Source organism: Zonotrichia albicollis, chromosome 17 (assembly GCF_047830755.1).
Source record: "Zonotrichia albicollis isolate bZonAlb1 chromosome 17, bZonAlb1.hap1, whole genome shotgun sequence".
In the NCBI taxonomy this organism is placed as follows: Eukaryota; Metazoa; Chordata; class Aves; order Passeriformes; family Passerellidae; genus Zonotrichia; species Zonotrichia albicollis.
In genome coordinates, this window is record NC_133835.1 from 13,000,076 (window position 1) to 13,025,573 (window position 25,498).

Genomic DNA, 25,498 nt, shown 5'->3' on the forward strand with positions numbered 1-25,498 from the left:
TGGTGATTGCACACTCAGCATCTGCCTCTGCCCTCTGATAATCAAGGACAAAACCCAACAGCAGACTGGAACATCATGTTAATCAAGGCAGAAATATTATTTTTACAGCCTTCTGATTATTTCTAACAACCTTCTAAAAGCCAGTGGGACTGGGTGGGTCGGAAATGCTCCGGTGACATTGGGATTGTTCCAACCCCCGGAGTTTTTCCAGCTCCTGCAATTTTCAGCTCACCAGCTGAAGGTTCAATTCATGTGGGACTTTTCCACAGCAAAATATGGGAAGAATTGTGTTTTCTCTGTAAGGTTTACAAATAAATCCCTTTCTTATAATCATTATTTTCATAGACAAGTGTTACTAATATATTTTGGCATTTTAAAGCACATCCTTGAATTTACCCTGGCAACTGCTGTACAGCTGAACACACAATCAGGGAAATCTATGACTTTATTCCATGACTTTAGTAGTATTTGCATTCTTTGTGATGGTCTAACAAGGAAACAAATGGAAAATGTCCCCAAAGCCTCAAATCTAGAGCCATAAAAGGCCTCCTGAGTTATTTTTCAGACGTTGGCACTCAGACAAGTGACTGTATCAAAAACCCCAACAGGTCTATGTACAAAACCAGCTGCTGGAAGGGTGCCAGCAGCACTATCAGGATATTAGTTCAGCCTTTTGGGGAGGGTCAGTGTCAGTGTTTGTACTGGGAAGGGCTGGGGTGTTCAGTGTTAACGAGGCTGCCTGTCCACAGCCCAATCCCCCCTTCCACTGATCTGGGGATCTTCCCTGTTTCCATTGCCTTTGAAAGGATGGATTAACATTCTAGCCCAGCCACGCTTGGGTTTGGTTTGCTGTTTGTCATACATCGATGTCTGCAGCAGTTAAATGCTGGTAGGTCCTCAGGTCTGTTAAACAAATTATGGGAGCCTTTAAACATCTCTGCACTGGGCTTCATCCCCCTCAGCCAGCATGCAGATCACTCAGGTGTGAGTGGAGAGGAGGGAATGGGGCTCCTGCCAACCCTCCCCACCAGCAGAGCCAACTCCCTCATTATCTGGGAAGGAGGGAGGTTAATTGGCATGTCCTGTGTAGGGTTTAAAAGCAGTGCCCTGGCCCTGAGCACAGAGCTGTGTCTGGTTTTCTCCCCCAGGTCTGAGTCTGTCTCTCCAGGTGTCTGTGGTATCTCTGAAGTTCCTGGCCCTCCTCCCTCCATCTCCCCCACTCTTCCCAGGGTGTTTTTGTGTTTCTCTGCTGTAGCGCCCTTCACTGGAGCTGGGCCATGGGGTGCAGCCCTGCAGGGCCCTGGGGACAAGGGAGGCCTGGCTGGCTGAGGTCTGTGCCCCAGCTGGGCTGCCTGGGACAGGAGTGGCTCTGCAGGGCCAGCAGCAGCTCCCCTTGCCATGGGAGTGAGTGAGGGTCTCACGCTCCTGTGCCAGCAAAGGAGTGATCAAACTGGGCAAGGACTGAGCGCCAAGGGGAAGAGCTGCTGTACATTTATAAATGATGCTATTCTGAAAATGGCAAAGCCCAGACCCTGCCTGTAGGAGCGAGTTTCATCTGTTACATCAATACAGCTGCAGCAACAGGTAACTATTGCACTCAGTGCTGTAAAATAGCTCCCATGTGGCTTTTCTTACCAAGCCTTCACTACCAAAAGAGGTGTGACTTTTTTTTTTTTTTTTATGGGCAGATAGCTAATAAGTGGTAACTATTTTCCTGTAAAATCTGGGGGTGATGAGACTCCAGACCCAAAGGCAGCATTGCTGGGTGACAGTACCCATGGGTCACTTGGCACCGGCCAAGGGAAATGGTTCAGTCCCTGTGGTTATTTCAGATTCACCATTACTCTTTACTTGCTGAGTAACTTAAAATCCTGTCTCAGCACTTGTTCTGCTCGTGCCTAGGACCTGCCCTGGAACATTCATCCCAGCCTGTGGCCAGCAGAAGTTTCTAGTTCAGCCTGCCCTTCCTCAGTTGAGGGGACCGTCTCCTCAGCAAGCAGAGCTGGCTGTGTTTTGCAGAGCATCATCAGCCCAGGCTGGTGCAAACCCAGGCTCATTTATCATCGGGGGCTGAGATGGATGAGGTGATGTGAATTGGTGGCTTTGCTCCATTAGTGTTGGAACCAACTGATCTCCTTGCTGGCAGCCCCAGCTGGAAAGACTCTTGGTGGCCTGTGGCACCTTTCCTTTTTGGAGAAGACCTCTGTCCTTCAGAGGGGCTGTGAGCAATCAGCACAGTGACCTCGGAGATTTTGCTGCCTCTGTTTCCTGGAGCTTTGCTGCTGTGCCAGGGCTCAGGGGAGACTCCAATTCCTGCAGTGAGGCTGACTCAGCTCCCTGGGGACAGTGCCCAGGACCCCCGGGCAGGGCAGGCAGATCCCACAGCTACTTTGCAGCCTGGGATTTGCGTGTCTGCAGAGCGGCTGCTTTGCAGCACCGAGTTATTTGCATTTGTGTGGGGTTTTTTTCTGCCCCAGATCCCACAGAGGAGCTGCTGCCTCTCACGCAGCTCAGCCCAGGCTGGCTCACTCCTGCAGCTCACCTGGTGCTTGCCACAGATTCGAGTTAAAGTTAGCCCTGGCTTTTAAGGTCTATTCCAACCCATTTAACTCCTCGGCTTTGTGTGAAAAACAAATGGGAAATATAAAAGCTTACATCAGCTCCTGCAAGTCGCAAAGTGAATGGGAAAGCTGCAATAAATTTACAGTCAGAAAAAGAACTGTGTGTAAACTCCCACTTTGTTCAAAGACAGTTTATTATCAAAGTATAATTTTAGGTGACAGTTGTTGCTGGGGTATTTTGTGCTTTTTTAAAATTATTACTACTTTTTAGTTCTACAGCGTAATTCTTGAGCAGATACTCAAGCGAGATTGGCTCATCATTCCTCTTTAATTCCACATCATGTCACTTTGGAAGGGAAATGGCTTGGTAAAAGCCAGAGAGTTCAGATACGATGCTGGCAGATCGTTATGAAATATTCACAAGACATTTAGTTTAACTTGGTGCTAATTGAACACTGACAGCACAAGTTACTCCTGCCTGCAGCAATAGTCTATCACGTTTAGGCAAGTGGCATTCCTTCCCCTTTGATGCTCTCCGAGACTGGAGGCTGTCAGGGAGCACAGTTAACAACCAGTAAACACTCGGGGAGCAGCCCTGGAGAGGATCCTGCACGGAGAATCCTCCAAAAAGTGAGGAGAGTTTATTAAAACAGGGGTTGTGACAAGGTTTCCACTTTGTCTATGAAAATAGTATCAGGTGAGGGGTGACTCTAAATCATACAGTTTGTTGTTTTGTTTCTTTTAAATATCCTCCTGAGTGAAGACACTTAAAAGCAAGGCTCTTTGCAGACTACCTAATTTCTGAGGCCATGGCCCAAAAGGCCTCCTTGCCCTGAGATGAGACGTTTCCAGGGCAGTCGTAGCTGTACTGGTGTAACTCTGTTTTCTATGGAGACATGGCCTTGTTTGCTTCTTTCCTCTTTATTTCTATAGCTCAACATGCTGTTTGCTTGTATTTGTGAATTTGTTTCTTATTTGTCAGGTCAGCTTCACCATGGACATTTAATAAGAGGAATTTTCCTACATTTTTAATTGTCTCTTATTTCAGAGCCAAGCAGAGTTTGAAGCAGATACTAATACCATTATTTTAATCATCAGACATGACGTGTGGTCTAAATAACTTGGATAAAACTCAGTGCCCAGCTTTGCCTGAAACCCTCTGGCCATCTGTGGCTGAGACAGTCATCTGCCTTGGGTGCCTCAGTTTCCCAGCTGTGGAGAAAGGCCAGGTTGTTACTCAAGGACTTTTCTCATCTTTCCACTCGGAGGGGTTTGCTGCAGGCTCCTCCTGTGTGCCAGCACAGGGGGTACCCAGCAGGAATGTGCAGGAGCAGCTGCCTCAGCAGGGACCCTGCAGCTGCCTCAGCAGGGACCCTGCAGCCCGTGCCAAGCACATTTTGTCACTCTCAGTGTGGCTGAAGGATTGAGTGACTTCCATGGGCAGCAAAATATTAGAGAAGTGACCCAGAATATTTTTCATCTCCCAGGAGAAATGTCCCTGTCCGCCTAACTCACCCGTCCCAGGGAGTTAAACTGGAGAGGAATCACATATGAGGTGTTAATGAAACTGTCACTGAGTACTGCGGTGACGGTGGCTGCGATTTCAGGAGTCCCTCTAGCAAATGAGGTGGTGACTGAGCCCTTGGTGGCTGCAGAAAGGCAGTCAGAGATGCCTTGTGAAGGCTGGACAGACTTAAAGAATGAAATAGGCATTTATTAAAAGGATCTCCTCCATGCATGCACCTTGGGCAGCACCAGAGCCCAGCCAGGGCTGCACCCAAGATGAACCAAAATGGCCCCAAAATGCACGAGCGGGCACAGGGTCTGTCCCTGGGATCAGTTCTGCTCCATATTGCAGTTTATTGTCCAATTACACCTCCAGCCCATGAAGTCCCATCCTTGTTTTTCTCTCTTCAGCCCATGTTTGTGCTCTTGGGCTGAGATTTGGGTCATTTGTCCTTGGTGCCCAGCTGGAGCAGGAATTGTTTTGTCTCCCTGCTCTGTGCACAGAGCTCACTGTCCCATAATGTGAACCCAGACCCACACACTAAAGCAGCACAGAATCTGAAAAGATAAAAGCTAAACCTGAGGCATCACAGCAGTGCAGCCACCATGTCTGACCAAAGCAGCAGTAGTACAACTGGTAGTAACCATCTAAGAGCTCCAGCAGCTTGGAGTAAATTCCCAAATTCAGTGCTTGTACAAATGCAGGGGAAATGGGCATCTCCTTCCCCATAGCTGATGGGAACTACAAATGAGTGTGAACAACTGATGGGAATCTACAAAAGGGTGTAAACAGCCAAGGAATAGGAGTTAAAATGTGAGGAACTGCACAGGCAGCAGTCACAGCACACACTGGTGCTGAAGTTGTGTTTTTCCCTTTTAAACAGAAATTATTGGAAATGGGGAGTGCTAAGAAAGGATTTAAAGGAGGTATCGGTGGTTTCTTCGAAGCTTGGGGTAGGGTGGAAGGTGAAGGATGGTTTCTGAGCTGGACAGACTGGAAGCAGCAGCTGAGGCCGCTGCTGGGGTGATCCCCACTCCCCTTGTCTCCAGTGGCAGTCATGGTGAAATAGGGATCACCCCAGAAGAGCTTCTGAGGTGGGGGACACCCTCTGGGATTGCAGAGAGGAGGGACCAGGGAAATTTAAGCAACTAAGGAAAACATAATTTCTTTAACAGAAGGGTTTTTCATGCCAAGCAGATTCTAGATATAAGGTCATGGCTGAGCTGAAAGCCACAGAAAGGAGCTTTCCTGCCCTGGAGTTTTACACGAGTTGGTTGTGGCTGTAGATAATGATCTGCTGGGAAAACACACCTTGCTTTCAACAAAAACACATTTTCAAAAGCCAAGGATGCAACACTGGACTAAAAGAGCTTCCAGGCTTCCTTTCCATAGACCTCCCACTCATGGATTGTCGAAAATCACTCTCCCAGTGATGCTGTCCTTGGGAGGGCTGAATAAACCAACAGTCCCCCTCTGCAGAGAGGCAGCAGCAGAGGGAGGAACATGAAATGTCCCATCCTCCCCAGAGTCCTGCTCCAACTGGCTTCCATAAGCATTGCTCCTCAGGAGGGAAAACAAATGAGGCTTTCAAAACTGTTTTACTTAATTAATTTCATTCTGGGCCACAGCAAGGCAAATAGACAGTGGGAGGACTACACTGATAAAGTTTTTTTGGTTTTTTTTCAAAAGCTGAGAATACCAGAAGATAACACAACAGCAAATTAATGCATATTTTAAACCCTTGTAGCTAAACATTCCCTTTTGGGGCTGCGCCAGGTATCTCGTGGTGCCAGTGAAAATGGGATACAGATGTTCACTTGTTTGGATGGAGACACTGCAATAATTCATGCCTGCTACAAATGATCAGCTGCCTCGTGCTCACAAAAAAATACTCTGATCTTTTTGTCAGGAATAAGGAAATATAACCCCTGTACCTATCTTAAGGAAAATAAGGACTGTAAGAACCGTGAAATGTGTTTTTCAGTTTTCAAAATGTAATTTCTGTTGTAGCAGCACAGGCTGTGCTGGTAAAAGTGCAACCAGCCCGATTCCAGTCCAAGGATGTCCTCATCCAAGGGGAATGAGTGTCTGGGACAGGTATATGGACCATTAAAATACCTGATGTGAAATGTGTATTCACAGAGGAGCTTTGGGATGCTGTTCCTGACACCTTTTTCTTTGTTTCCTTTTTCACAACTTCAGCTTTAAATATTTGAGTCTTTTTGTAGGATGAATTTAGGTGGTTTTAACATGTTTTACCTCTGACTTTGAACTGTCTTGTGGTGAAAGCAACCTCAGTAAGAGTGCTCAGGAATGTGGTGTGTCTGTTTTAATGGCCATGATGGAAAAAGGAGCTGCATCCCCCAAAAACACCCAGGAATGTGAGGAGAAAGAGCTGAGCCCATCAGGCTGCAGCACAGCAGCAGGGCTGACACTCACCTTCTGCTTTTCCATGTACAGCAGAGCCCTGCAAAGCTGGCAGCTGCCAGAAGGATTTGTTCCATCCCTGAATACCTGCACCGCTGCTTCCCCCCGTGCTGCTGTCAGCAGAGGAACAAACAGGTTCACACCTGCTGCATAGCTGGCCTTGGAGGAATGCATGTGCAAATTTGGCAGGTAGGAATTGCTCCCTTCAAATCACTTCTTGAAATAGGAGCTCTCTGCTTTTCCCGCCTGCTGTTCTATTTTTCACTTTCTTCTTGCAGTGCCCATATTAAAATGAAGATTTTTATAACTTTTTATTTAATCTTTTTAATTCATTTTCATGGTGGGGCTGTAACCAAATCCAAACTGGCACTTCTGAGAATCCAGCCCCAATGGTGTATGAGGGTTTTAAAGGTGTGCACAGTTTTTATTCTCACTTGCCCAATTTATTTTTTTCTTGGTAATTTTTGTTATGTGGATTTGGACCTGACACAACTGGCATCATCTGGGATGTAATAACTTTTTCTGCTGGTTTATTTGGGAGTTGTTTAACCTTTTGCTTACCTTTCTCAAGTTGTAGACTGACTTCTAATTGAAAAATCCCATTTAGAATCAAAACCCACTGAAAATCTTTGGATTCAGTGCACTGAAATGCAATGCTTTATTTCCCTATTTTTTCAACTGTTTTTCTTGGCTTAAATGACTCACCAGATTTTTTTTTTCCAATTTAATGAAAAGTTTTGGCATTCTGAAAGGGCATTTTTTGCAGGAATAACTGTTAACTGATTGTTTTTTCCTGTTACTGTTTACTACATTGTGATTGTAGTTTTTCACATCAGTGCAGACCATGGACAACCCCAGCTGGGCATACACACAAACACACACACATATATATATATGCGCAGACTATTCAAAACTTTCCAAGGGAATTGTGGATCCCCGGATAGAAAATTTCTCTCTCTAACAGCTGAATACCTTTTCTCATTTCTCTGTGGACTCCTCGAAGTCCCCAGCCCCCAGAAGTTCACAGAGCACAGCTAAAAACTGTTTTCAGGTTCATTCCCACTTGCTCACAGAATGTAGTAGCTCAGCCAAGACGTGCTGCCCCACTGGTGTTGCTTCACTGGAGCAAGTCACAGCCAGAAATAAAGGCAGGGGCTATTTTTTTCTTCTCTAAGTATGTTCAAAACATGAATTTCCATGAGTTTCCAACATAAGACCTATATCTGCATGGTAAGTAGAGTCACTTTCACTTGCAAATGAGGTTGGATCTGCTAAAAAATCTGCTAATTTGCAATAAAAATAGCATCCATCTTTGCTCTGCAAATATAGTCTCTTTGAAAACTGTCCCATTTTCAGAACTGCAGCAGCTTGTAGGATGGGAGAAAGGGGAAGGAGGAAATACCTTGCATTTGAAGTCACTTTGTGTCTCTCCAGGACTATTTCACACACCTTTAGTCATTATGCTGCATTTTGTGTTGTCACATTAATTTTCACAGTAACAGACTGATAGAAACAGTGTGACTGCACTGCAGAAGCAAAGGAAGCTGGATTGATTGGGAGGGAGAAGGATTTGTTCAGACATAAATATCTCCTGCCATATTGAGGGGAGTTTAAAAAAAATGGCCAGCCAAGAAATTGCTTTTTTGTAGGAACGTTCTGTTTCTCTCTTTTTCCTATTTTTTCCCCTTTTAATACATGCTTTAATGTGAGAGACCAAGGGGAAAGCAAGTGGCTATTTAATGAGTCTGAGGTGGTGGATCCAAGAGCTCTTTCAGAGGGTGAGGAATGGGAGACAAGGAGGGTGAAGGGCTGTGTGGAAGATGGTATTAAATAAGGAGGCCTGGTCATGTAAGGTCTTGTTGGGGAAACTGCTGACTTTTTGCAGGTTAAATGCTTGAAGGAATTGCAGAGTCAGGCTCCTGGAAAATGAGGGCACACACCAAAAAATCAGCACCTCAGCACAGGAGCAGGTGAGAAGATCAGGTGCAGAGAGGTAAGCCAGTGCAAAGCCTTTTATCCCACTCTTCCTGCAGCCCAGGAAGGATGCAGAGATTGCAGAGGGGAGCAGTATTGCTGTCCCTGCACAGCAGCACCTACCTGGTCACCAATTTATCCCCTGGGATGGGTTCCCTGTGCAGCTCTGCCCAGGCTTTGAGAAAGCTGTTCCAGCGCTCACATCTGCTGGCTTGGCAATGCTTTTGCCCTGCCAGGGCCAGTGGGATGGCTTGCAGTGCAGGCTGGAAGCATTCCCTGGGCTCCCATGGCTTTTCCTTTGAGGGAGGAGCTGAGAGATGCCTCAGCTTTGGAGCTGAGTTCTCTGCTGGCACTTGTCACTCCTTGAGTATTCTGGGCTGGAGCTTGTGCTCTGGTGTAAGAAAATAAATCCGCCTCTGAGGAGGCTGGAAGAAAAGTCCCAGTATCTGATCAGAGGTTTTGCTGTTAAGGATGGGATCAGTTGCAGCTCTAGGAATGCCTTATTCCTCACACTTCTCCTGTGCTAAGGACAGCTGGGATGGGTCACACTGTCCCTTGTGCAGCATCTGAGCCCTCAATGAGGTTTCCACTTGATATGTCCAAGTTTCTAACACCAAAAGCCTTGGGTGGAAACTTGCTTGTGTCTGGCTGGTTGGCAGCAGGCAAAACTCTTCAAGGAAGAACAGCTAATTGCATATTCATAATGGCACATACTTGAGAAAAGCCCTTAATTTCTGCTGTGGTGGATCTGGAAATTCACCCCGTCCATGCTCAGCAACATCCACCCTCAGCCTCTGAAGAATGTGGATCAAGCAGAGCTTTTTGGCCCTTTTCCTCTGAGACAGAACCACTAATTTCTTCAGTTGGAGCACATTATTTTTTTAACAAAAGAGCATGATACAGCTCTATACACCAGTTGGAAGCAATGTGATTTGTGTCATGAATACTAATATGCATTTGATGGTATCCTATAAATTCAACACGTTCAGAAGAGCGTTAACAAGAGTTGTAGGAACCATACTTAAATTCTTCCCCTACTTTTTTTGTCAATTAAAGGAAAAGGAAGCTAGTGAGAGTCTGCATTTGTATCCAAAACAAATATGGCTTGGGTCACGACAAGACTTCTGCACGCCGTGCTAGACCTGGGTCTACAGCACATGCATTGATTTTTGTCTCCATGAATCACCCTAAAGCTATAGGCAACAAAAGCTGAAGCTATGTAGATGTGATTTCTAGTTCATTTGTTGTTCATTAGAAAGATTTTGTCTCTCTCATTTGCAGCACCCCTGCTGCTGCGTGTTCATTAGGAGAATGGAACGTATTCCAAATATTTCCTAGCTCTGGCAGGGCAGATGGTGGAAAGTAATTTTCCAAACTCTTCTGGAAAAGGATGGGGCGGGGGTAGAGGGGGGGGAACACACCCAAATAACCCCAAGTCACCCCCTGCACGCCAGAAGAATTTGGTATTTCTGAGTGCAGACGTGCCGTACACTCTTTGTCTCTCTGGTTGTACAGTGCAGCATGTCGGAGTGGTGGGAAGTGTGTATGAATGGAAATGTATCACATTACATGTGGGATGTTAGCAAGGCTGGGATTTTTTTTCACAGGAAACTGCATTTGCAAAGAGCACACAGCAACACGCAGTACCCTAAAAGATGTGTGTGAAGGAGTGAGCAGGATTCATTTCCCTAAATCTTCTGGGCAACCCAATGCCTGAGGGAATCCCAGGGAGGGAGGACAGAGCCTGGGCCCCACTCCAGTTTCCCAGTCCAGCGCTGTGCAGAGGCGTGAGGCAAACTGGAAGCTCCTCAGACACCCCATCCCCAGTGCCTGGCCTAGCAGGAGGATGTCCCAGCGCTCAGACAATGGTGGAGGAAGCGGCTCTGGCTGCATTTCCCTCCTGCTCCCTGGGGAGCCAGGGCAGCACACACAGGGCAGGGCCACATTTAGCTCTTGGATGCACATGAAACACCTCTGAGCCGACTGCTCCCTTCCTCCCTCACGGGATGGAAGTGGCGCTCACAGGGGAACAGAGGGGCCAGGCCCGAGAGCGGCAGCAGGGCCGGGAGCACAATGAGGGGGAAACAAAGAGCGGGGCTGTGTTTGCTGCCTTCCCAGGGCCATTCACTTCTCCTCTAGGAGCCTATTTCCTCTTTTCAGGAGCCTCTTGACCTGCAGCTCCCTCTCCTCAGCTCAGAGCCCAAAGCCCCGTGGCTGGATCCTAATGCCTCTTCAGATCAAACCCGGAGCACAGAGCCCGGGCTGTGTGTTTGCAGCCAGGCTTTAAGCTCCTTGGTGCTGGCACCGAGGGCTCCTGTTTGTTTTCCAACTCCTGGGGACAGCAATGGCGCTCTCAAAGTCAATACAAACAAACCAGCAGAGGCTTCAGGCAATGCAGCAGAGCTTATCCAAGGGCTGCCATCCCTGGGACTGGGCTGTGCTGATGGAAGGTGCTTCCAGCGCTGACCTGGGCTGCCAGCTCAGGCCTGCGCACCCCAAATCTCACACAAAGAAACCGGGCAGAACACAGAATTTCCTCAGAAGAAGGGGGCCAGTGACCCATCCATGCCAAGCCACCCAGCTTGGGAGGGAGGTGCTCTAAAACCCTGTCAGACTTTCAAAGCTCACTGTCAGTGATGGATTTCCAAGCCCCCTCTTTCTCCAGGCACTCACAGTGCAGTGAGTGGGTGCAGGTGGAGGTGTTGAGGCTCCCATTGGATTAATTTCATAGAATCACAGAATGGTTTATGTTGGAAAAGCTCTCTAAGGTCACCAAGGCCAACCATTCCCCCAGTGCTACCAAGGCCACCACTAAACCCTGTCCCCTAGCACCACATTCACACATCTTTTACAGGAGACCCCTCTGAGCCCGAAAAATCAGGAGCAGAGCTTCCTGTCCCACCAGCCGAGATTCAGGGGTATGTGCACCCCACATCCAACACTTGAACCTGACTTTTAAACTCCTCTCCCTCGGCTACAGCTGGCAGCCTTCAGAGATGAGCAGGGGCTGTAATTGATTCGTCAGGGCTCCTGTTAATTGGGCTTTGCTCAATTGTTGTGATATATTTCGTTCCCGATTATTACGCTCTGGAGCCAAGGTTCCTTTAGGTAATTTACACTGTTGCCTACGTATGTGTAAAAAATTTATTGCACTCATGTTTTTAATTAAAATGCATGCGATAATACTAAAAGCAGAGAGGGAGAGGGAGGGAGGAGAACGCAGATTAAGTTTTTAATTGTTTTAATAGTGAGATTTGTTTCAGAGAGAACAGGGCATATTGGTTTCCTTGGAAACATTGGCGATGTATTAGCTGTATAAAATCTAGCATAAAAGATTTGAGAAAGTGAAGCCTTTAGGTTTTAACTGATGTTATAACTCTTTTCATTTGGAAAATCAGATTCACACATGCTCCCTGGAGTCCTAAAATGGTGTCTTTTTTGTGTTTTCTCTTAAAACTTAGAATATGTAATTTCATAGATTATCAGAATCATTAGAAATCCAAAACTGCAATAACAACAAGGAAAAAATCCCTTCAACAATTCAATATCCCTGATTCATACGATTTAATTAGATGTGCTTGTAACTTCTCTTTGTGCCAAACAGTACCAGGCTCAGGCAAGACTCCACGTGATTTGAGAAAAAAGTGCAAAAAATTTGGCTTTTTAAAATGTTCCAGTAAAGCTAGAGATTGTTGGTAATGGAGAGGGGGTGAAGTTTTATATACATTCTGTGTTCAGTTGTTTTATTGTACATCACCTGGAAGTACAATATACACTGCACAGACATCTTCAAGCTCAGGGAATCACTGAGGCTGATGATGATGATCTGCCCTCACACAAAGTCTTCAAGGCCTCTATTTTTCCTGGCTTGTATTTTAGGAACAAGAGGACCCCCAGAGATTCTCATCCCCAGAAATGTCAGCATGTCAGGTTTGGGGTTGCAACACTCCAAGGCAGTACAGGAGGTCAAATGTACGTTTTAAGGGTCTTCTCATTTGAAATTAAAACACTTTCTCTTTATTCTCTTTGAAAAGCAGCTCTCAAATTATCAGTTTTGTCTCTTTGTGAGAGGCTTCAGCTCTCTGCAGCCGACTGGGACTGAAACAACCACTTTTAATATCTGTGATTCACCTCTGAGCCCAAACTGTGATGATACAGAGCATCTGGGGATCAAATACTGCAGAAACGCTCTCTTTGGAACAAAAGGGGGGAAAATAGACTGCAGATAAAGTACCAGATGTAGGATTTTGGACCATCGGAGAAGAGAATGGATGGCTTGGTTTTAGCATGTAAGACTAATCACTCAGTTGAAATCATTTCAGCAGCTGAGTAAATAGACTTATGGAAAAGACATTTATGGGAGCATTTGTGTTCCAGGATCCTCCCTCTTTCCTAGCCCTGCCGTTTGTTTGCTTTTCTGTCTCACTGCTGCGGAAGGCTCCACTCTCGCAGGTTTGGTGTGATGGCGTCAGCCGTGCCCGGTGCGAGCAGAGGGGCTGGGGCTGCGCGCCCCGATGGGACAGGGCCCGACAGGACAGGGCCGATGGGACAGGGCCCCCATGGGACAGGGCCCAACGGGACAGGGCCCTGATGGGATAGGGCCCGACGGGACAGGGCCCCGATGGGACAGGGCCCAGTGGGACAGGGCCCCGATGGGACAGGGCCCTGATGGGACAGGGCCCGACGGGACAGGCCCCCCGATGGGACAGGGCCCCGATGGGACAGGGCTCTGATGGGACAGGGCCCTGATGGGACAGGGCCGATGGGACAGGGCCCCTGATGGGACAGGGCCCCGATGGGACAGGGCCCCGACGGGACAGGGCCCGATGGGACAGGGCCCGATGGGACAGAGCTGATGGGACAGGGCCAGCCCGGCTCGGGGCCATCGCACCAAGCTCCGGTCACCGCCAGCAGCGCCCACGGCTCGGGCAGCCCCGGCAGATGCACCGGAGGGTGCGAAATGAGCGGAACCTGAAGGAAAGCGGAGCTTAAGGGCACGGAGCAGGCAGCTCTGAGCAGGGAACGGGGGACTTCATGGTCCAGCCCTGTCTGTCTGTCTGTCCGTCTGTGCTGCCCGGTGGATGCAGACAAACCCTGCCGGTCCGTCTGTCCTGCTAGGCCTGAGCCCTGGCTATCTGTCTAGCCCGGCCGATGCGGGCAGAGCCCCGGCTGTCTGTCCGTCCGTCCGTCCGTGTGGCCACGGCGGCTGTGCCCAGCTCGGGGCAGGGCACGGTCACCGCTCGACGCCCCGCAGAGGCGATGCCATCTGTCCCTGCCTGCTGCGCGTACGGGCGGCTGAGCCGGTTCATGACCGGGGCAGGAAGCGCTGGCAGCGCCGCGGGTGCCGCGGCACACCCAGGGCGCGCACAGCGGCAGCGCCGGGGGTCGGGCCGGCCCCGCCCGGCCGCGGTGGCTAGGGCGGCGCGGGGCCCGCGCTGTCCCTTTAAGGCGGCGGCGCGGGAAGGCGCGCGCTGCGCCTTTGTCGCGGCCCCGGGTCACGGCGCGGTCACGGCCCCGCCCCACGTGGCGCCGCCGCCCGCATGGCCGCCCGCCACGCCCCCTGCGCTGATTGGTCGCCTCGCGCCCCGCGGCAGCCGCCGTCACTTCTGATTGGCTGAGCCCGCGCGGCCTTTGCCGGCGGGGGCGGGGCAGCGCCTGCCCGTGACACCGGGGCCATCTGGGGCTGCCCCGCGGCCTCCGCGCCATTTAAAGGGGCCGCGTCCCGCCCTGCCGGGCCAGGCGAGTTCGGTTCTGCGGGCACTGTCCCGCTGGGTTTCCATGCGAGACCGAGGGCGCATTCCTGGGGATACCCTTATGGTACCCCGCGAGTGATGGTGATGGCGGGAGGAGGGCTCGGGGCCGCCCTGTGCTGCCGCTGAATGGCGACTCAAGGCAGGGGCATCTTCAGAGCCTCCTCCTCCTCCTCCTCCTCCTCCTCCTCCTCCTCTTCCTCCCGCAGAGTTCCCCGTGGCAGGCGCGGAGGGGCTCCCGGGATGGCTCCGGAATGGGGCGGCGAGCGGGGCCTGCCCGGGGCGGCAGCTCCAGCCCAGCCCGGTGTGTCCGGGCAGGAACGCGCAGAGCAGAGCCCGGCTCTGAGCTCGCCTTTAACGCGAGAAACGAAAGCAGCAAAGCAGCAAATGTCTTGTGACAAACAGGAGCTGTGCGTGTGCAGAGTTTGTGCGGTATTTGTGCAGGGGTGGGTGTACATGGGCATCAGACAGGGACAGTTCCAGCCATGAGCTCTCGCAGCTGCTCCGTTCCAGAGCTGCCTTCAGCATCACTCGGATCAGCCTGAAGTCTTCACCTGGCTGTGGCAGAGCTCAGGGTCACCTCTGTGTGCTTTCCAGAGCGCCATTCCCCTCTCCCATATCTCTGCTGTTCCCTTAAGAAGTCAGGGATGGTTTTATGTGTGTGCAGTTAGAACTCTTCCCTTAGTGCTGTTTTATTTTACCTGTGCCATCCTGGTTTCTCCAGCACAAGGAAATGCAGTGTGCTCAGGCAGGGAGCTGTGAATTCAGAGCGTGATGTATTTTCTACCACTGCATCAGTAAAATATAAAGGTAGGATGGAGTATTCCCAGTGATGTCAGCTGGAGTTATATCAGGCCCCAAATAAGACAGAATGGGTTGGAAGTACATTCTGGTAATTTCAGTGGAAAATTTTCATTACAAATACTCAGTGACTTTGTATCCTTTCTGGTTGGGAACAAAACCTCCTCAGTGGGACCCTTAACCAAAGCTGCTGAGCATCCACATCCCCATGGCATTGTTCTTCTTTGTGGCAGCAGAGATCCTGTTCTAACTGTTGGGGAGAAAACCTGAGTTTCTGGTACCAAGCAGTTAGAAAAATAAACTTAAATTGAGAGGTTAGTCACCAGAAAGTGGAAACCATGTCTGGAATTGTTAGAAATAAGGCTTGCTTGAAAATAAATATAGAATTATTCACCATGGTAACTATTGCCCTATTGCGTTAGTGCGTATCGATTTAACATTAATCCAAAGACTAATGCTGTGAAATATTTGGACTCTTTATTGGACAACTGTTTAGTTAACAAAGCTTTGGGGAGTTGTGGAGAATTTTTTGTTTTGTTTTTCCTTAGGTTGTCTTGAACACCATTTGACTCTTAAGGTTACTTATTTCTCAGATGGCTCTTACTTTTCCATTACATTTTATGAATTTATCCATAGCCCTGCACTGTAATGATCTAAGTGATGCTGAAGTGTTGCAGTGAGGAGTAAAAGGAGAGATTTAAATGTGACTGCACAGGCAAATGCCTGACTTCTGGTCTGGCACTGAGTGAAATTACATTACAGTCCCCAACTAGCCATGGCAGACTGATGTGCCCGTGTCCTTCAGCTTGTCCAAGGATCCCAGATGATCTCACAGCTCCTGTGGGTCCCTTTCCGTGGCTGCAGAGCCCGAGGGCCAGGGAGCAGCCTTGAATTTCCCTGAAATTTGATGGCAAACCCAGGAAGCGAAGGGAGATCTCACAGTTTCAGACTCATCCTGGAGCTCTCTGAGGTGTCTCCAGGGAAAACATAAAAAGAAGTGGAAAAAAGCTGATCAGTGACAGAGCACAGGAGCCAAAATCAACAATAATATGTTCTGGAAATGTCCCACAGATGAGCAGCACCCGCTGCTGGGACAGAAGCTCTGACAAATGCATTGGGCTGGAGGCTGGATGGTGTCATTACAAAGAACAGGGTGAAGCATTTAAGTTAGATGATGTACTTTTAATTTTTACAAGCCCATCTGGGATGACTTTAATTATTTGTTCTTAAATCATGGTGGAAAAATGCTGATTATTCTTAAAGCCACATGAGTTGTTCAGATGAAATGGGGATGGTGGTAAACAGCATTTTTAAACCAGCATAGACTTGCAAACAGTTATTTTTTCTTTATTTTTAAAGAAGGTTGGGAAGATGTGTGAACTTGCAGCAGCCTGCACCTGAAACGGGAGCCTTTATCCACCAGAGCTTTGTGAGCTTGTAAAAACTCCCCCTAGAACAAGCTGATTCATGGGGTGAGGGCAGGAGCTGCCTCTGCCACAGCTCCAGGGCAGCCTTGGGCACGGGGTGCTGGCAGTGCCATAGCTCAGGGCACCCATCTCCTGTCCCTGTGCCCAGCGTGATGCCTTCGGGATGGCAAAGCCTTCTGGAAGGCAAGGCCGTGCAGACAAGGACCCTCCACTCAAGGAACTGACCTGCCTCAGAAGAATAATCCATCGCTTGGAGCTGCATTCACTCTCTTTAGACTGTTTAAGGGTCTCCTGACTATGTTAAAATCCAAGAATTCCGAATCAAACGTGAACTGTGGCCACATCCACATGGCTGAAGAGCTCATGGGCTTGGCAGTGGTGGCAGGGCTGGAGCTGCCAGCTGGGACCTCACATGACACAGGGACACGTGCAGTGCTCACCTTGACTTGTTTATGGCACTGCTGTGTGTTTTCAGTGCAAAGGATGTTAGTTGCAAGCTGGTAGGCTCAGATAAGCTGCCAGCCACCTTTCCTGGCCAGTCACAAAAGGTCCTTTGGAAAGGTGTTGCTAATGTTCAACCACCAAGTGTTTTAAATATAATATAAGGACAGATTTCCAGATAATAAAAGTAGGTTGATTGATAAAGCATATCTGAACTGGAATTTGTCTTCAGAATTTTGACCATGTGTGTGTCTGGCTCTTACTTCTTGATGTCCTTTCTGGGGCTGGTGGGCCAAGTGTCCCTGTAACAGGGGAAATGTTTCTTCCTTCACATTTTCACGAAGCATTTGTAAAAATCGGACTGCCACAAAATAAATTAAGCCCCCAGAAATAACCTGAAGGAATCAGGATTACCCCTCCTGCATTACTGATGAGGAAACTGAGGCAGGAAACAAAATATAAAACAGGATTGGAAATGCTTTATCTCCAGCTCTAGCACAGATTTTTTTCACGTAATTGTCTCTAATCTCCAAGCACACCAATTCCCACCTCTGGTGCCACCCCAGCACCTCCCCTGCCTTTGGGAATGGCACTTGTTGGATAATTCACGTGTGCTCAGTGCTGGGGAGCACAAACTTCTCAGAGCCCATTTCTATTGAGCCACACGATCCCCTTCCGTGTTTCCTTTGGGTCAGTAATTGTTGGGAGTTACCATCTGTCAAGTGGCAAAGAGTAAAATATTAAACAACCTGGCAATTCCTTGTTCCTGCTCTCCAGGCATTTTCACAGGACTGGATGGGCTGCAGGAGTAAAGGGGTGGGTATTTATTTAACATTAGTTTGTAGTCATGTAGAAAATTCCTTTTCTGGGCAGGCAAATAAAGGTTAAACCTTACCAATGAGTGCCACTGAATCTGACCCAAATTTTGAGACCATCCATCTTCTGTGATTGCTTCAGCTTTGTAGGAATAGGATTTCTGCTCGTTTGTTGCCTGTCCCCACCTCGGTGCATGTTCCCAACAGCATCTCTGGGGAATGCAGGCCCAGCTGGGGATGCCTCACATACTCCCAAATCCTAAATCAGAGCTATCAACAGTTCCAGGGAAATGTGCTTTCTTAGAAGATAACTGAAGCTGCCTTTATCTCCCAGTAACAGGATTCACCGAGATTTATAGCAGCTACTTCGCACCACTGTAGTTAAGCTTGTTTCAGCATTTTCATTATAAACCTTTGTTTTCACAGGTTTATTTCCCAGAAAAAAAATATAAAAATCTGTCTCAACTAAAGCTTGGCACAATGAGCCCTTAGGGAAGAGATGATGTTTTTTTTTCCTTTTACCTGTCTTGCAGTGAATGGGGTCACTCCATTTTACAGCATGTGGTTTGAAACAAAAGTGAGAATGTGTCAGAACAGTTCCTGAGCTCTGAGCAGCACCACTGGCACCACCATGGGAGCTAATGAGAATTTTCCCTGAGCGCAGCCATGGTCAGACTGGGTTATCCCCTGCATCTCCTTCCCAATCTTTGCCATTTTTCTGTCTGAAATGCTGCGCTGGGGAGTGGCTGTGTGAAGTGAGCCTGGAGCCCTGTGGCTCAGTGCTGTGGGGCCGGGGCTGAAGGGGGATGTTGTAGGGTGAGCCTGAATTTTGGGTGCTTTTCCAGCAGGATACCCAAACCCAGGTGCTTTTGGAGCTGATCTGCAAAAGGTCCTGCAAAAGGATCATCTCTGCCAGGCCCTGCTGGAGCTGGCAGCTGGGGGTGCCACTGGACCCACCTGGGTGGGCTCAGTGCAGGTGGTACTTTGAAGATGCACTGAGGGTGGGTGGGTGCAGTAACAACTGGAGCATCTCTGACGAGGAAAGGCTGAGAGAACAGGGCCTGCTCGCACTCAAGGGATGACTTAAAGGAGACCTCATCAATATATGTAAATATCTAAAGGAAGGGTGCCAAGGAGATGGACCAGGCTCTGCTCCGTGGTGCTGAGCAATAGGACAAGAGGCTACAAACGAGATAGCCAGGAATTTCCACCAGAACATGAGGAAGAACTTTGTTTCTGTGCAGGTGAGCGAACACTGAACGGATTGCCCGGAGAGGGTGTGGAGTCTCCCTCGCTGGAGACATTCCAGAAGCCTGGACACAATCCTGTGCTCCGGGATGTCCCTGCCTGAGCCGGGGGGTGGGACACCGGCTGACCCACGGCGGTCCCTTCCAGCCTGACCCGCCCTGCGGTTCCGGGGGTCCCGCGGCCCCGCCCGGGCACTGCCCCCGGCCCCGCTCCCGGCGGCAGCGCGGGGAAGGGAAGGGAAGGGAAGGGAAGGGCAGTCCCCGTCTGGCGCTGACGTCACGGTCCCGCCCGCGGCGGCGGCGGCGCGGCCGCGTCCCCGTGGCCGTGAATGAGCGCGGGGGGCGGGAGCGGAGCGGGAGCGGGCGGGCCGCGCTCCCACCGCGCTCCCACCGCGCCGCGCCCCACAAAAGTGCGGGGCTGCCGCGGCCGGGCCCAGCGCTGCCGCTTCCCGGGCCGGAGGGGCGCGGAGCAGCCGCGGGGCCGAGCGGAGCCGCTGCCGGGGGCGCTGCGCCGCGCCGGGTTTTTTATTTCCAATTTCTGATCGCAGCTGCATTTCCCTCCCTCCGCCCCCCCGCGCCGAGGAGGAGCCCCGGCTTTATGTGGTGCTGCCCGGGGAGCGCTCGGCGGCCGGGAAGTTCTTTGTGTCGCCGTCGCCTTCCTTTTTTTTTTTTTTTTTCTTTTTTTTTTTCCTTTTTTTTTTTTTTTTTTTTTGTGTGTGTGTTTAAATGTATAACTTCATGGGGCTGAACAGCACGGCCGTAGCTATTCAGCCCAATGTGTCCTGCACATGCAACTGCAAAAGGTCTTTGTTCCAGAGCATGGAGATCAGTAAGTACCAGTCCTGCTGCTCCCGGGGAGGGTGCGGGAGGTGCCCGGCTGCGGGAGTGCCCGGCGGCCCCGCCGCGGGCGGGGAACTTCCCGCGGGGGCTCCCGGGACCCTTGGCTGCGATGCGCTTTCCCGGAGTGCTTTTCCTCCCCCGCCGTGCCAGCCCCGCTCTCTCTCTCTCTCATCTGTTGCCGCTGGGATGTCGGTGCGGGTGTGACACGGCGCGGGCCGGGCCGCCGGAGCTGCCCGGGATCGGCCGCTCCCCGCCGGCTCCGGGCTGAGATCCCCGCTCCTCCCCATCGCGGCTCCATCACCGCCGCCTCTCGCCCTTCCCCGGTGCCCCTGCCCCGCGCCTTGCCCGCCCGCGGGGGTGATGCTGGGGCGCTCCCCAGCCTCCCCCGGGGATCTGCGCTACCCCCGTGTAAATCCCGCTCGCCTCCGTACCGGGGGCTCCGCGGGCCGGGCACCCGAGGAGGGTTTGTATTTGGGAACCTGTTCCCCCCGTCTCCAGCCCCTCGGGGCTTTTTGATCCGAAGGGCGATTTGGGTTTTTTCATTAATATTTTTCAGCCCTCGCAGAGTAGCAGTGAGGGCAGTGCCTGACCTAAATATTCACCACTTCTCTGTGTGCTCTTTCCCTCTTGGAAATGAAGTGCACGGAGGTGGGAGAGCAGGAATATTACTGCTGAGGGGAGAGAAATGAGTTGGGCTCTTTGGCAGTTTTAAGCAAATGGTATTTTCTGTAAAGGGAAGGTTTTCAAGGCATCCCAGAGCGGGAGGGTTGTCAGGATTGTACCCTGCTAAGCACCTCGTTCAGTGCCTTGAAATCCAAACCCTGCACAGCCTAATGCAAAATGGCCCAAAAGGAAAACTTGGGAAAGAGTCTGGATTTTGCATATATGCCTGGCACTGCGACGGGGCAGGCTGGCGCTCGGTGCGTGCAGGGAGAGCCAGCTGAGCCATGCCTGTTTCTGCTAGCACAGGATCTGCCCCGTTACCTCCAGCGGGGCTGCAGAGCATCTGTCCCTTGCTATTTTGGATGGCTTTTGTCCAGCGTCGTCTGCCTTCTCCTTCCCCAGCTTCATCCTTGTTTAATTCAGGTGTCTGAGTCCCGGAGAAGGTCTGCAGGCATTTGTATATTGGGTACTAAAATGTGTTCATTCTGAATTTTAGCATAAACCATACCCTTTGTACTGTATGCACTTTTAATCTTGATTTAATCTCATTCGTGTTCAGACAAAACTAAGCTGGATTTGCCTGATTTTATTAACACTACTGGTACTGAATAGACCATTATTCTTCCCTGACTTTAACAGGCCGGGCTAGATGTGCATACCAATAGCAGTGTATAAATAATGAAGATACAGTTCTTTTTTGTGTCAGCCAGTTGCTGAACATAAACTGTGTCCCACAGAATCCCAAGGATGAGACTTTGTGTCTGAGCAGGGCTCATGGTTGTGATAGAAGTTGTGAATTAAAATGTGTAATGTCTTTTGAAGAAAAAGCTTCTATTCCAATCTAACTCTTGGCATGAGGTTTTGTTGGAACAACTCATGCTTTTAATTTCACTCTTTGACTTTTTAGAAATGGCAAAGTTTATAATTTTTCCCCCCATTTTGTCAGCATGTGAAAGGCTTGGTAAGAGGCAGGTGCTGCTTATGGATGGGAGGTGTGAGAGACAGGGAAGAGTGAATGACACCGGAGGAGACCTTGGATTGGGATGGGTGTTATTATAAATTATAAGTGGGATCCCCATGCCTGATGCTCCCGAGGTCCTTTCCTGCCTTGTCCCATGTCCTCTGTCAGCTCAGGGGTCCTGACACTCAAGTACTGAGTTCCCGTGAGCTCCCTTATTGCTGCCCTTCCTTATTTCATGTTGGAGTAGGTTTCTTATCTCCAGTGTTATTATTTATTTCCTGCTGATGGCGGGCAGCACTGGCTCACCTCTGTGCTACAGGAGAGCTCTGCTGGTGTTACCTGATCGCCTCCTGCACCTGGCTCCAGTGGAAAGGGCAGAGCTGAGCCTGCCTGAGATAAATTCATTCTACAGCGTTTTTCCTCCTCCAGTCGCTTGATTTTCGTGTATCTTTCTGACACGACTTTCAGGGAACCTCAGAGCAGCTACCACCAGATGCTCCTTAATTTTCCAGCCAAAATTTTCAGTTACCAGGCAGGAACGCTTCGGGAAAGTGGCACGGGGAGGAGGAACACGCAAACTCCTCTGATTTACAGCCCTCTAAATAGGTTAACTGTCCAAGCGATGCCCAGACCCCTTTTCCTCGCAGCCTTCATTCCGTATGGCGGCTGCGGCGCTGCGGCGGAGGCAGCAGCTGCTTTCTGTGTGTGGCGCTCCCAGATTAGGATTAGAACAGGGTTTTTTGGGGGCGGGGGCGCGAGTCTCGCCCGCCGCCGGGCTGCGGTGCCGATGTGCCGGGCGGTGCTGAGCAGCCAGACGGCTGCAGCAGCGGGCTCTAATCGCCTCGGCTGCCTCAGCGGGTCAGGGGTGAGCGGCGTGGCGGAGGAGGCTGTGAATAACCAATTATTGGGGCAGGCTCCGTGCCTGCGTCCCCGCCGGTACCGGTACCGGCCCGGCATCCCGCGGGCACCGGGGCAGCCCTGCCCGAGCTGCCGGGGCGGCTCTCGGCACAGCCCGTGCAGACACTTTGATGGTGCAGGATGTTATCCGAGGCGTTTGGGATTTTTGGGACGTGTCCTTGCATCTCCCAGGATCGATGCCGATCCCCCAGCTGCAGCGCCCGTGAGAGCAGGTTCCTGGCCAAGCCAACACTTCTAGGTTTTCACATTCTTCGGTTGAATAACAAACCGAATGCATATGGCTCAACCAGGGATCACGTCTTCTTTCCACTTTCACACTGCTTTTCTGACAAATGCATTTCTTTCCTGACGCTCTGTCATCGGCAGTTATGGCTTGTTCCAGGGCACAGTGGATATGAGCCATGTGCTTCTTTATTCCCCCCCAAAGTTTTCCTCGTGGAGGGAAGCCAGAGCTGCTCCCAGCATTTCAGCAAGCCCGAAAGTGCTTGCACAGAGCATGTTCAGTTTGTGGCATCTCGGTTTGACCTCAGCCAAACCGGGGAGTTCCCTATGTCTGGCTCTGGTTGTGTGTCTGTGGTGAGCGCTGCTTTTTGCTGAGATCAGCATCCCCAGGTGTGATCCTGGAGGAGCAGAGCACGGCTGGCTTTACTTACGGCGGCCCAGGAGCTGTGTGTGTGTGCCCTTGGCCATCCCAGGGCACCCAGGCTCTCTGCAGTCCCACCTTTCATAGCCAAGGAAAGGCCCGATTCCCTGAGCCTGGAGAGCACAGGGGTCTTTATTGAAATTGCAGTTTATTTGTGCCCTCAGGCAGTGATTTTGGTCTTCGTGTTTTATAATTGATGTGGAATGGGAGAATGGAAAGACACAGAGGGGGAAATGCATGGGAAATAGTCACACTTTGTTTTTTTCCTGTGGGTAACACCTGGATTGTGCTGTGCTGCACAGCGGGACCAGCACACGGCACCAGAGGTGATCCTGTATAATTGGAGGTGATCATTTATAGTGCCAAGTGGAGGCAAGACGTGGTTCATTCTTGCTTTTCAGTCAGTGTCAGGGTGTTTGCTGCAGCAAGTCCTGTTAGCTTGTGCTGTGGAGGGATCCTCCACCCCCTGAATGTTTGCCTCCGTAGTGTTTTCAGATCCTGGCTGTGAGAACACCAGAACCAAAGGGTGTGTGGAGAACAGCAACCATATTCTTTTCCTTAAAGCCAGGAATTCCCAAGGTAGGATCCGGGATTACCTCTAAATTTTTGAGATACTGAATTAGCTGCTGCCACTGCTTCCTTTGTGAATGCAGAGAAGAGCACCCGCAAACACATGTCCTTACTTTTATTTGCTGTTGCTCATCGAAGAAAGAATAATTTTATATTTCCCAGTTGAAAGTTGGTGGTTTGATAAATCCAGTTCTAGAATGAATTTGTAAATGTAAATTATAAGTGGAGAGACATGAGGAGACCTTTCCAAGGGAAGTACCAAACTACATGGTGTCACTAATAAAGGGTAATTACAATCCAGCTCCTTTCCTGAGTAACTCAGTGTACAGTCATGTCTGTCGATGTTTTTTCATTCAGGTAGCAGCCGCTGTCAGAATTTGCTAAGCCTAATTAGTGAAAAAAAAAGTTAATTTATTTGCAGTGGTGTCTCATGTGAAGACTTCCAACCAGTTTGCTTCCTGGAGGGAGATCCCGTCCTGGTGTGTGGTTTGCCTTATCAGATCCCTCCTGTTCTCTGACACACGGTGTGTCTGCTCCTGGCGGGTTCCATCAAAGGGACAGAGCCAGGCTGCAGAGCTGCTGGGGACGAGGTACAAGGGCCACTTCCCTGCAATGAATGGAGCTTGGTTCACGCCATGAGCACACTCACAGACGGCCACAGAGCACAGGAATCACTGGTGTCCCTGGCATGTTTTCAGGCAGTGTTCTTCCTGTCTGTGTGGCTGAATTGCTGGGTGGTTATTTGATAACTCTTTTGGGTGGCAGGAGGTAGGTCACTCGGGCAGCTCCCAGGTGAGGAAATGCATCCCAGACCTGCTCCGTCTGCGAGCGGCGCGGCCGAGCCCGAACAGGGAGGAACAGGGAGGAGCTGTGTGGCTGCAGGATCTGACCCCTCACTTCCATCTTCCAGAGCTGGTCAGTGGCTGCTGCATTGCTGCTTCCTGCTGCAGGGAATGCAGTGGTGGTCTGGGAGCTCCTCCAGGAGCCATGGGTGAGTGAGGAGTGAAGGGGATCCTGGCGCTGAGCATGGGGGCAGCTCCCTGAGTGCCAGCACCTGGAACCTGGGCACTGTGCTGGGAGCTGGAGAGACCCTGCACACACACACACAGTGCTGGGAGCTGCAGAGACCCTGCACACACACACAGTGCTGGCAGCTGGAGAGACCCTGCACACACAGACAGACCCCTCTGGGAGCTGGAGAGACCCTGCACACACACACACAGTGCTGGGAGCTGGAGAGACCCTGCACACACAGACAGACCCCTCTGGGAGCTGCAGAGACCCTGCACACACACACACACACACATACACACAGAGACCCCTCTGGGAGCTGCAGAGACCCTGCACACACACATGCACACACTCACACACACACACACACACACAGAGACCTCTCTGAGGGCTGCAGAGACCCTGCACACAGGCACCACCAAGGGCTGACAAGTTTTCAGCACTTGAAGAGGTCTCAGGGTACTCTCTGTGTGTGTGCATGCAGGCATAAACACGTCCATGAAACTTAATTTAGTAGTACAGGAAAGCGGCTCCAGTGAACTGGTTAATGAAGAAGGTGGTAACCAGAGAAAGGAGTTGTGGGGTTTGATCTTTTTTGATTTTTTTTTGTTGTTGTTGTTTGTTTTTTTTTTTAAGCAGATAAATTTCAGGCATAAGAATTTATCGTTCAAATCAGAGGATTTGGGGAGCTATTGAGAGTAAAGAGAGCTTTGATGATTTGGCAAGGAATACAGCTTCTAAGGCAGCACTTTGATCTGCATTTTAAATGCTTCTTTGTAATGACAGTTTCACAATTTCTTTTCTCATTTTGAGTCAGTTTTGCAGAGGTATGTTTTGAGAGAAAATAGTAACAGCACACATTATTCTTGTTGGCTTTGGAGCCAGCTAGAACTTGTAGTTCATCCCAGATCTTTTGGCTACCGTGGTAAATTTATGATTGCA

General features: G+C 50.1%; 1 protein-coding gene and 1 long non-coding RNA gene across 4 annotated transcripts in view; both read left to right on the forward strand.

Annotated features, from left to right (window-relative positions):
* Window positions 1-17,874, forward strand: part of LOC106629492 (uncharacterized) — a 48,771-nt gene extending 30,897 nt beyond the window's left edge. The window contains exons 3-5 of the long non-coding RNA XR_012583036.1: window positions 6,529-6,684; window positions 8,381-8,488; window positions 16,380-17,874. This is a non-coding gene — a long non-coding RNA (uncharacterized LOC106629492). The remainder of the gene's footprint in view (window positions 1-6,528; window positions 6,685-8,380; window positions 8,489-16,379) is intronic.
* Window positions 17,875-19,223: 1,349 nt separating this feature from the next.
* Window positions 19,224-25,498, forward strand: part of PMEPA1 (prostate transmembrane protein, androgen induced 1) — a 42,062-nt gene continuing 35,787 nt past the window's right edge. Inside the window, exon 1 of one of the 3 annotated variants that reach the window (XM_074553912.1) lies at window positions 19,224-19,779. In XM_074553912.1, coding sequence (XP_074410013.1) covers window positions 19,677-19,779 — 103 coding nt within the window. In that variant the 5' untranslated portion in view covers window positions 19,224-19,676. The remainder of the gene's footprint in view (window positions 19,780-25,498) is intronic. The other 2 variants (XM_074553911.1, XM_074553913.1) reach the window with 2 other exon arrangements.